Source organism: Heptranchias perlo, chromosome 5 (assembly GCF_035084215.1).
Source record: "Heptranchias perlo isolate sHepPer1 chromosome 5, sHepPer1.hap1, whole genome shotgun sequence".
NCBI lineage: Eukaryota > Metazoa > Chordata > Chondrichthyes > Hexanchiformes > Hexanchidae > Heptranchias > Heptranchias perlo.
Window position 1 is genome coordinate 94,822,154 of NC_090329.1, and position 12,513 is coordinate 94,834,666.

The 12,513-nt window shown below is 41.9% G+C and overlaps 1 protein-coding gene across 4 annotated transcripts in view; it reads left to right on the forward strand.

The window, feature by feature from the left end:
- Window positions 1-7,409: 7,409 nt before the first annotated feature.
- Window positions 7,410-12,513, forward strand: part of hbs1l (HBS1-like translational GTPase) — a 178,321-nt gene continuing 173,217 nt past the window's right edge. For all 4 annotated transcript variants that reach the window (XM_067984845.1, XM_067984848.1, XM_067984847.1 and 1 more), the window contains exon 1: window positions 7,410-7,583. In XM_067984845.1, the coding sequence (XP_067840946.1) occupies window positions 7,421-7,583 (163 nt within the window). In that variant the 5' untranslated portion in view covers window positions 7,410-7,420. The remainder of the gene's footprint in view (window positions 7,584-12,513) is intronic.

Below are 12,513 nucleotides of genomic sequence, written 5' to 3' on the forward strand. Positions count from 1 at the left end.
CTAAGAAAGTGACTCTGGGCCTTTACACCTTGTGTGCTGGTTATGGCCTCCTATCCACACCCCCCTCATCTGCTGTCTTCTGATAAGCCCAGCTGCTGCTCATGCTGGTTGCTGAGGCTGCTGTTCCTCTTCCTCCAACCAAATGAAACTCACATTAGCTCTTATGATAAGCAGATGAAACTTACTTAGGGTAAATAAGGCAAAATAATTTCAGAAAGAAACAATATGAAAACCAGAAACTCTCCTGGCAATCCAAATAGCTCAATGGCATACAGTTCTTCTAATCTAATTATCTGCAACTGAGTGCCCTTTAAATACTGCATCAGTGGCCCTGAGAGACCAATCCAGAATTCAGGAATTGTCTCCTTGGATTGTAAAATTGCCAATATTACTCCACTATTTAAGAAGGGTAGGAGAGATAAACTAGGAAATTATAGGCCTATTTGTCTAACATCAGTTGTGGGAAAGTTATTAGAATCTGTTATTAGGGACAGACTGACTGAGCATTTGCTCAAATATGAGCCGATCGGAGAGAACCAGCATGGACTTGTAAAGGATAAGTCTTGTCTAACAAACCTAGTTGAATTTTAAGAGACCGTTAACAAAAATGAGAACGCATGGAATTGGAGGCAACCTATTGGCTTGGATAGGGAATTGGTTAGGGGGTAGGAGACAGAGAGTAGTGATAATGGAAACGTACTCAAATTGGCAGTATGTGACTGGTGGTGTCCCCCAGGGATCTGTACTGAGGCTGCAGCTTTTCACTATATTTATGAATGACTTGGATGAATGAGTAGAGAGCCGTGTATCTAAGTTTGCGGATGACACTAAGGTGGCACAGTAAATAGGTAGATGGGAGCAGAACGTTGCAAAGGGACATTGATAGATTAAGTGAGTGGGCAAAACTGTGACAGATGGAGTTCATTGTGGGAAAATATGAGGTCATCCACTTTGGACCTAAGAAAGATAGATTAGGGTATTTTCTAAATGGTGAGAAGCCAGGAACTGTGGATGAGCAGAGAGATTTAGGGGTCCAAGTACAGAAATCACTAAAAGCTAGTGGACAGGTACAAAAAATAATTTAAAAGGCGAATGGAATGTTGGCCTTTATCTCAAGAGGAGTGGAAGTTATGTTACAGCTGTACAAACCTCTGGTTAGACCCCATCTGGAGTACTGCATTCAGTTCTGGGTACCGCACCTCAGGCAGGATATTGGCCTTGCAGCTCAGATTCACCAGAATGAGGCTAAAAGAGTTTAATTATGAGGACAGGTTGCACTGTTTTGCTTGTATTCCCCTGAATATAGAAGATTAAGGAGTGATCTAATTGAGGTGTTTAAGATGATTAAAGGATTTGATAGGGTAGATAGAGAGACATTATTTTCTGGTGGGAGAGTCTAGAACAAGGGGGCATAACCTTAAAATTAGAGTTAGGTCGTTCAGGGTTGATGTCAGGAAGCACTTCTTCACACAAAGGGTAGTGGAAACCTGGAACTCTCTCCCCAAAAAGCTGTTGAGGTTAGGTCAACTGAAAATTTCAAAACTGAGATTGATAGATTTTTGTTAGGTAAGGGTGTTGAGGGTTACGGAACCAAGGCAGATTGATGGAGTTAAGATACAAATCAGCCATTATCTAATTGAATGGCGGAACAAGCTCGAGGGGCTGAATGGCCAACTCCTGTTCCTATGTTCCTATCCCGCTAGGTTTTACTGTCGGATTGGGCACTGGGGGCAACTTCTGTGATTTTGTGTTAAAATGGTGGTGGGATTCCCATTTGCAACAGAAGGCCCTGATTTGCACGTGTTCATGAGGACTCTGCCTATCTCTGGTGGACTTCTCGGCCGACTAAACAAAAAGGCACATTTAAAATAGCAGCCAGTGGGAAAGGAGCGGGAATGGAGTGGTATGTCCTTTAAAATGATTTTAATTGCCTGACCTGATCCTGCAGGGTTAAGATTGCCGCTAAAGCTTTTTTGGTGTTTCTCTCATGCACATTCTTTCTCACATGTTCATTCATTTACTCTCACTTCCTTACACATTCATACCAGCAAATTAACCATGAATTAAAAATAATTTAACTGGATCTGTGCCAACTTGGAAATATCAAGTATTTCTGTAATCATCACGCTGTCTCTTATGAGGGTTGACCTGACAGCACAAGTCATACCCAGAAGGAATTTCATTTTATTTATTTTTAATAGTTTTTACTATCGTTGTAAACCTTGCTACATCTAGAATTTTAATTCACGTGTAGATATTATGCAATATTGAAAGTTACAATTTGGTTAAAAAAAACTGCTGCCAAGAATTGGGGTGCAGGTGAGGAAGGGGGAGGGTTTTTTTTAGTAACTTGAGACAAAGTTGCTGTGGAGAACTTCTTGTTTCTGATTTAGTTTATTTTAATTTTAGCAGTAAATTTAACATTTTCTTCCCAAGTCCTTGTTGAGTGGGTGCTGAGGCATCCTGCACCTGGGTTTTTTGCCAGTGCTTTTCTTAAGCTGACCATAGGAGGTGCTATAGAACAACTGTGGTCAACTAACCAGCCAGTTGGGAAATTACAGGAATCTATATCATGAGAAAGCATGGACAAGAAAAGGTCATTTGGTTATCAATCACTTTCCCTCCAGTTGTCCTATCATGGCCTGTTCTCCAGTAACCTGAGGAGGGGTTGGGGGTTCATCAGATAATCTCCCTGGCTTCCAAAGGCAGTTGAGTAAAACTCTAGGATATTTATCTATGCTCACACTGCTTAAATTTGGCCAGTTACTTTCCACAGATGTCATTGTCATTCAACTCCATTGTTTCATAATACTTTGATACATCACGATGTGGAGATGCCGGTGATGGACTGGGGTTGACAATTGTAAACAATTTTACAACACCAAGTTATAGTCCAACAATTTTATTTTTAATCCCACAAGCTTTCGGAGGCTTCCCCCTTCCTCAGGTGGTGTTCCATCTGAGTACAAAGAAGCCTCCGAAAGCTTGTGGGATTAAAAATAAAATTGTTGGACTATAACTTGGTGTTGTAAAATTGTTTACAATTGATACATCACTGCATGGCAATGGCCCTTTTCTTTTCAGTTGCAATTTGTTAGAGATCAATGCAAGTGTCAATGGGAATGGAGCAACAAAGGAATAGTACAAGTTTTTAAAAAAGCCTACAAATGCTGGAAATCTGAAATAAAACTAGAAAATGCTGGAAAAACACATCAGGTTAGTCAACTTCTGTAAAGAGAAGAGTGCTGGGCAGAAACAGTTATTGATACTGCAACATAACAAATATTGAGGAAAATTAAGATTTTCCTCAATATTTGTGATAAAGACAGAAGCAACAGTAGTCACAGAAAAATGGTGACAGAGCCAACTCCTTCCATATTCCATGTGTTTTTAAAAAAAATCTGCTGTACTTCAAAAATATATTCAAATGGTTTAAAATAACAGCAGCTAAGTTGGCTGTATCTATTAAGTATAAGGGCAGAATGTATGAGAGACTGTCCACCTGAGGTTAATTTGCTTCAAAGCTACATGGGTATTAAGGAATGCAACATTGACAAAATGGGACATTTGCCTTGACCTTATCAAAATGCCAGAAATGGTACAGGGTGGGTGGGGATGGCAGATGGGTACAAAGATACATATATTCTAGTCCTGCTTCAAGTTTGCCAAACGTTGAACTGACATTCTGTATGCAGTACACTAGATTATGGGGTGGAAATCCCATGAAATCAATTGTATTGATTACTGGGTCTGTTATGAGGGAAGGGGGTCAAAACTGCTGAGGTGCATCCTACTTGGATGTATACCTACACTCAATCCTTTTCAATGTTGGCTCAGGCATCCCTTTCTCAATGACTTAATGGATTTCTAGCCAGTTCACCTGTGCTCAACTCTATGGGAAGGGAGGGAGAGGAGACAATCTGTGCAATAGAATCATATCTTTGGCATCTTGGGTCTGATACACTGGGGGTTACTTCCAGAGACTGAATATTATGTACCTGATCAATTTATGTATTGTTCATCATCTGAAATTATGCTTGAGATCAGATGTTTTCTGCTGTCTATTTCTTAATCTATCAGAAATATAAATTTAAAAATAAGCATTGTTAAGCTAGGTTAACTAAAGATGGAGCCTTCCAATTGGCCTAGAAATAGACAAAACATATTGGTACCTAAGCTGGGTAGCAGATCTTTTCTATATAGATCTCCTTGTTTTCTTCTTGTAGAAAATGGATCTCTTCAGGATCCCCAGAGATGCCCCTCGAGTAAAGTTTTCTAAATGCACAAATTATTTAAACCACTGAGGAATAGATAACTGCAAGCATTAGATCAGGGACACCACATCTGCACTGTCCTATAAGCGTCACTTACTAAAAGTATTTTATCTCAGTTTAACGTGTTGTGAGGACTGCACAAACTTTCAAGGGGAGGGAAACTTGGAACGAAAAATTACTATCGAATCCTCATCTTGAAGTAGAAAAAATACAATTACGAGTAAACATTAGCAAATAACAAAAATGTTCATTATAATTTTAGAATTATTATTATAAACGCCATTGCAAACTCATAAATTTGCTCGGAATTCAGCAAATGATTTTTTTATTGCTTTTTTTATTCATTCATGGGATGTGGACGTAGCTGGCAAGACCAGCATTTATTGCCCATCCCTAATTGCCCTTGAGAAGGTGGTGGTGAGCCGCCTTCTTGAACCGCTGCAGTCCGTGTGGTGAAGGTTCTCCCACAGTGCTGTTACATAGGGAGTTCTAGGATTTTGACCCAACGACGATGAAGGAACAGCGATATATTTCCAAGTCGGGATGGTGTGTGACTTGGAGGGGAACGTGCAGGTGGTATTGTTTCCATGCACCTGCTGCCCTTGTCCTTCTAGGTGGTAGAGGTCGCGGGTTTGGGAGGTGTTGTCGAAGACGTCTTGGCGAGTTGCTGCAGTGCATCCTGTGGATGGTACACACTGCAGCCACGGTGCGCCAGTGGTGGAGGGAGTGAATGTTTAAGGTGGTGGATGGGGTGCCAATCATGTGGGCTGCTTTGTCCTGGATGGAGTCGAGCTTCTTGAGTGCTGTTGGAGCTGCACTCATCCAGGCAAGTGGAGAGTATTCCATCACACTCCTGACTTGTGCCTTGTAGATGGTGGAAAGGCTTTGGGGAATCAGGAGGTAAGTCACTCGTCGCAGAATACCCGGCCTCTGACCTGCTGTTGTAGCCACAGTATATATGTGGCTGGTCTAGTTAAGTTTCTGGTCAATGGTGACCCCCAGGATGTTGATGGTGGGGGGTTCGGCGATGATAATGCCATTGAATGTCAAGGGGAGGTGGTTAGACTCTCTCTTGTTGGAGATGGTCATTGTCTGGCGCGAATGTTACTTGCCACTTATCCGCCCAATCGTGGATGTTGTCCAGGTCTTGCTGCATGCGGGCACGGACTGCTTCATTATCTGAGAGGTTGCGAATGGAACTAAACACTGTGCACATCAGCGAACTTCCCCACATCCAACCTTACGATGGAAGGAAGGTCATTGATGAAGCAGCTAAAGATGATTGGGCCTAGGACACTGCCCTGAGGAACTCCTGCAATGATGTCCTGGGACTGAGACAATTGGCCTCCAACAACCCCTGCCATCTTCCTTTGTGCTAGGTATGACTTCAGCCACTGGAAAGTTTTCCCCCTGATTCCCATTGACTACAATTTTACTAGGGCTCCTTGATGCATGTGGTCATGTCTGACTAACTTGATTGAATTTTTTGAGCAGGTAACAAGGAGGGCCAATGAGGGTAATGCATTTGGTGTAGTGTACATGGATTTTAGCAAGGCTTTTGACAAGGTCCCATATGGCAGACAGGTCAAAAAAATAAAAGCCCATGGGAAAGTGGCTGGTTGGATCCAAAATTGGCTCAGTGGCACGAAGCAAAGGGTAATTATTGACGGGTGTTTTGCGATTGGAAGGCTGTTTCCAGTGGCGTCCCGCAAGGCTCTGTACTAGGTCCCTTGCTTTTTGTTGTATATATTAATGATTTGGACTTGAATGTGGAGAGCTTGATCAAGAAGTTTGCAGATGATACAAAAATTGACCGTGTGGTTGATAGTGAGGAGGAAAGCTGTAGACTGCAGGAAGATATCAATGGACTGATCATGTTGGCAGAAAAGTGGCAAATGGAATTCAATCCAGAGAAGTCCTAGGCCCAACCATCTTCAGCTGCTTCATCAATGATCTTCCCTCCATCATAAGGTCAGAAATGGGGATGTTCGCTGATGATTGCACAGTGTTCAGTTCCATTCGCAACCCCTCAAATAATGAAGCAGTCCGAGCCCGCATGCAGCAAGACCTGGACAACATCCAGACTTGGGCTCATAAGTGGCAAGTAACATTCGCGTCAGACAAGTGCCAGGCAATGACCATCTCCAACAAGAGAGAGTCTAACCACCTCCCCTTGACATTCAACGGCATTACCATCGCCGAATCCCCCACCATCAACATCCTGGGGGTCACCATTGATCAGAAACTTAACTAGACCAGCCGCATAAATACTGTGGCTACAAGAGCAGGTCAGAGGCTGGGTATTCTGCGGCGAGTGACTCACCTCCTGACTCCCCAAAGCCTTTCCACCATCTACAAGGCACAAGTCAGGAGTGTGATGGAATACTCTCCACTTGCCTGGATGAGTGCAGCTCCAGCAACACTCAAGAAGCTCGACACCATCCAGGACAAAGCAGCCGCTTGATTGGCACCCCTTCCACCACCCTAAACATTCACTCCCTTCACCACCGGCGCACTGTGGCTGCAGTGTGTACCATCCACAGGATGCACTGCAGCAACTCGCCAAGGCTTCTCCGACAGCACCTCCCAAACCCACGACCTGTACCAGCTAGAAGGACAAGGGCAGCAGGCACATGGGAACAACACCACCTGCACGTTCCCCTCCAAGTCACACACCATCCCAACTTGGAAATATATCGCCGTTCCTTCATTGTCGCTGGGTCAAAATCCTGGAACTCCCTACCTAACAGCACTGTGGGAGAACCGTCACCACACGGACTGCAGCGGTTCAAGAAGGCGGCTCACCACCACCTTCTCGAGGGCAATTAGGAACGGGTTTCAGGGTTATTTTTTTAAAAAGCAAAGCAAATGATTTCTTAACGCTGTGATTTTTATGGTACAATTCGTTGCACACCCACCCCCATTCACAAGCGACAACCTGAGGTGGAACAGTTGTGGGTGCCAAGTATTAACTGCTAATTATTCAGCAGCGAACACGCTTCATCACGCGCCCTGGCATCTGTCACTCACTGCCTGGGAGGGGAGAGAATGGAGGCGCGTCGGTACCGCGTGAACGCGCGCGCCCGCCCGCGTGGAACCCAAAAATTCCACAGAGCGCGCGCAGGCGGGAGGCAGGTGCTTTGCGCATGCGTTTGCTACGTTGTCCGGAGAAATGGCGGCGGCAACGGCGGCCTAAAAACCCCGTCAAACCACAAATACACCGTGTGTGTGTGTATGAGAGAGAGGGAGAGGGCGCCGAGAGCAGCATGGCTAGGCACAGAAATGTCCGTGGACTGAAGTATGACGAAGGTACTGTGCACCAGTAGCATGGCGGGCTGATTTGTTGTCAGATGCTCCCGTTGTCGGGGACCGGCGGAGTGCGATGGCGGCGGCGGCGGCGGCTCGGGCCTTGAATCCCTGCTTTACTCTGGGAGCAGGAGGGCAACTCACGACTGGGCCTTCCTTCCTTCCACCTCCGATTCAAACCGGAGAGATAAAACTGGACCTGGTGCAGAAGGGTGGAATAATCATTGTTAATTGTTATCAGGGTTTGTTAAATAATCTTCGGATCTGGTATTGATTTTGCGCAAACCCAGTGAAGCAGCTGCACACAACATTCCCCCAGATAATGTAGGGTACATTTAAAAAAAGCAAGAGCTGGCATGTATTGTATCATAATGCTGCTTTTTCTCATGACGAAGAAACCAGAGTAAAAGATCTGGCAGGAGCTCAACAAAGTATATCTTTACTTCATTGTTTACGATGCTTATTTTAGTTAAGCTGAAAATAATTGTATTTATGTTTAAGATATAGATTTAGATTCGACAAGGTGGTGTCAAGTACAGTATTAAAAAGAGTGTGGGGGGGTACTGTTTTCAGTTTCTCATTCATATTTTTCTTTTAGCTCTGACAGTAATTATTTTAGCATAGTAAATTGCTCAAGTGTGCAGTGAAGTTTTTCAAATATCCCACGTGTATGTATGACGCATATCCAGAAATTTAACAACCTTCCTTCCAGATGTGACACAACTTGTACTCAATTGATCTAGTTAGACTACTAACTTATTTATATATATATATATATATATATATATAATATATATATATATTTAAATAAGGCTGATTTATGTTGTTAGAGAGATAAAGATTCATGTTAGCTTTTTGATTCAGTAATATTTGAAGCCAGAAAACCCTACTGTTATCACCAGACTTATTTAGTGTATCGGTAGCATGTGCTGTAGGAAATAACATATTTGAGCCAATAGGAATTATGTTGTGCTGATAGGCTTCTTGTGTAATGCTCTTAATTCATCACAGTTACTAACATTAGTACCACTACCAGTGATGGCTGTGACCAAAAGTACTACTTCAATAATTATTACACTGCAGAATCTTCTCTTCAGATACAACCCATGTTTGGAAGGGTTAAACGTATAATTATATTGCAGGGTAATTTTCACAGGTCACTTAGATGTATGAATATTATACACATCAAATTATATTTTACTGAAATCTTGGTAACACTGCTTAGCACCTTTTGGTGTTGTAGGAAGTGGGTTTGTATCTGAATTCCCACATGAAAAGTTCCTGATCACGAAGTTGCGGCGTGGAACCAAGGGTTTTCTCTAGGGAAGGAGGGAAAATTGGTAGACTCAGGCTGTTAGTGAACAGTTTATAGTGTAGCAATGAAAAAGGCCTTGGAACAAGTTGTCAGTTGGTTCTTCATTTTACTTTGAAGAATGTAATGAGCTTAAATACATACATTCCCTCTTTTTGGTCTTACAGTGCCATGTAGCATTACTTTAAAGTAGTAGTTATGTTTCTTTTATTCTAAATGCTGCTCAGTGCCTGCTAGATGTCCAAGAGCATCTCAAGTGATGCTTCTGCCACTTTTTCTCTTTTTTGTGGGGAATGCTACAGGCTGCACTCATTAGTACATCCATGTTTCCCTACGTCAAGATCTGGGGCTCTAATTAAAAATTCTAAGGATAGAATCCTTTTCCAATAAGACAATTCGGATAGCTGGGAAGGTTAGCTACTCTACCTGCTTGAACCAACTCAGCAAAGTTGATTGGACAAGCTGAGATGTGTCTCCTTTGGCTGCAAAAATTCTGTTGGTAATCAGTAGTGATCCTTGTTTCTTATGTAGATGCAGAGAGTGATGGGATGGATGATACATTTCTGAGCCACCTGAGCTTTCTTCATTTCTCCAGAGTGCTCTTCCACATATTTGATGATCTTGATATTTTTTCTTTGTCGCCATTCATTGATGCACTGCACTCATGGAGGGGAGTGCGAGCATTCTAAGCACCTGATGGTGATCCTGCTTTGAATTTGAATAAAGTAGTGCATTTCATTGGTTGAACCTATATAACACTTAATTAAATTCAAGCTGCATTCTGTACTGTTTCTAAATTACTTCAATATCCTGTTTATATTCAATCAACACTGCAATATAAGCCCACCTGTACAAGCAAACAATATGATTTTAATGTTGCTGGCTTTTATGGACATTCCTTTGACATTGGGAAGGCCCTCTACCAGAAAGATGAAGTCACAAATGCAATGTTGTAATAGCTGTGCATGTCCAGTTATGCTATAGCTGCCTTATATAAATGGTCCAAATGCTTTCACAGGAACCAACTCATCTTATACAGCCACTTTCATTGGCAGTGATTCTGTTAGATAAATCTGTGTTATTAAAACTAGTGTCTGTCTGATGCAGTCCTGTAGTCTTGTGGTGTCCTTCAGGAATTGTTGATTGGTATTTTCTAACTACATGGAATTCTCGGTCATGTGGTTAACAGGGATCAATCAGATTGGCAACCTTAAAAACATCTGTGGTCGTATTTGATCCCACACCAGCGTCACTGCTTCTGCTGCACCAGTCCCTCCATCCTTGCTTCCAGTCCACTTCTGCAGTATCTCCAGTGCTCAATTATGGCCCAGCTGCTATCCCAATACTTAGCCACACCAGATACGTAGCGCAAGTGCCACACTTAGTTATGTTTAAAATTGGAAGGCAATAACAATAAAACAGAAAATGCTGGAAATACACTTCTGATCCATCAACATCTGTGATGGGAAAAGACATCAACATGTCAGGTCTGAATTGGAAATAATTAAAGATCACATTAAAATTGTTTTTAAACTATTTTTGCATTGTGTTTTTTCGGGTTGACAGATTGGTTTTAAAAAAAACAATTTTTTCCCGAATTTACAAAAAGATCTGAATTTTTGGATCTTTATAGCTTTGAAAATTGGGACATGCAATTGAAAATGCACATGCTTGTTTTCAAATAGAAATTTTTAAAAATGATTTTGGTACAAATTTAAGTGGGGGGTTTTAGAATCTAATTTTTTTCATTAGGCCCTCCTGTTTTTTGTTGCTAAAGTAGAACCTGAAAATGGATTTTTAAATCAGTAATAAAAACTGTCTTTAATGATCCACAAAGATAAGTGAAAGCCCCTTAATAAGACTAAGTAAAACAAAGGGGTGGGGAAAGACAAGATGTAGACTCAGGAACTCTGACTCCTTTAATGAGTTAATGAGACCAGAGGCCCCTGAGTTGCCCAGTTTTCCTGTTTGTATTGAGCTTAGTTGCAACAAAATAGGAAGCCAGAGATGGAGTGGTCAGAATGAGAATGAGAGGGAGGTTGTAATGACAAGCCACAGGGACGTCAGGATCACATTTGCAGACAGAACAGGGGTGTTTGGCAAAGTGGTCTCTCAAAACTGCATTTGATCTCCCCAAAGTAAATTAGACTGCACTACGAGTAACAAATATTGGTACACTAGATTCGAGAATAGATAAATTGTCTTGCAAAGAGTGTTGCATCTGCTATAGTTGTATGGGAAATCATTGGGAAGGACTGATAGAAGTTGGAGTAGAAGGTTGAACAAGGATATCCCAGAAATAAATCACGGGGAGGAACTAACTAGATTCAATATAAGTTGTTTTTTAAATATTTCCAGGACCCGATGGATTCCACCCCAGGGTATTAAATGTAGTAGGTGAGGAAATTATTGATGTGTTAGTCATGATCTTCCAAAACTCTCGATTCATGAATTGTCCCCTTGGATTGGAAAATTGCCATTGCCACTCTGCTACTTAAGGGTAAGAGAGATAAACTAGGAAATTATAGGCTTATTAGTCTAACATCAGTTGTGGGGAAGTTACTAGAATCTGTCATTCAGGACAGAGTGAGCATTTGGACAAATATAAGCTGATCAGAGAGAGCCAGCATGGATTTGTAAAGTGTAAGTCAAGTCTAACGAACCTAGTTGAATTTTTTGAGGAGGTAACTAACGTGATCGATAAGGGAATGTCTAAGGATGTTATTTATATGAACTTCCAGAAGGCATTCGACAAGGTTCCACATAAGAGACTATTCTCAAAAATGATGAGAGCGCATGGAATTGGAGGCAACCTATTGGCTTGGATAGGGAATTGGTTAGGGGATAGGAGAGAGAGAGAGTAGGGATAATGGGTATGTACTAAAATTGGCAGCATGACTAGTGGTGTCCCCCAGGGATCTGTACTGAGGCTGCAGCTTTCATTATATTTATAAATGACTTGGATGAAGGAATAGAGAGCCATATACCTAAGTTTGCTGATGACACTAAGGTGGCACAGTAAATAGTGTAGATGGGAGCAGAAAGTTGCAAAGGGATATTGATAGATTAAGTGAGTGGCCCAAACTGTGACAGATGGAGTTCAACGTGGGAAAATGTGAGGTCATTCACGTTGGACCTAAGAAAGAAGATCAGAGTATTTTGTAAATGGCAAGAAGCTAGGAATTGTGGATGAGCAGAGAGATTAAGGGGTCCAAGTACAGAAATCACTAAAAGCTAGTGGACAGTACAAAAAAAAATTGTAAAGGCTAATGGAATGTTGGCCTTTATCTCAAGAGGAGTGGAAGTTATGTTACAGCTGTACAAACCTCTGGTTAGACCCCATTTGGAGTACTGCATTCAGTCCTGGGAACTGCACTGCGTAACAATATATTGGCCTTGTAGGGTGTGCAGCGCAGATTCACCAGAATGATACCGGAGCTAAAAGATTTTAATTATAAAGACAGGTTGCACTGTTTTGCTTGTATTCCCTTGAACGTAGAAGATTAAAGGGCGATCTAATTGAGGTGTTTTAAGATGATTAAAGGATTTGATAGGGTAGATAGAGAGAAACTATTTTCTCTGGTGGGATAGTCCAGAACAAAATTTGGGGCATAACCACAA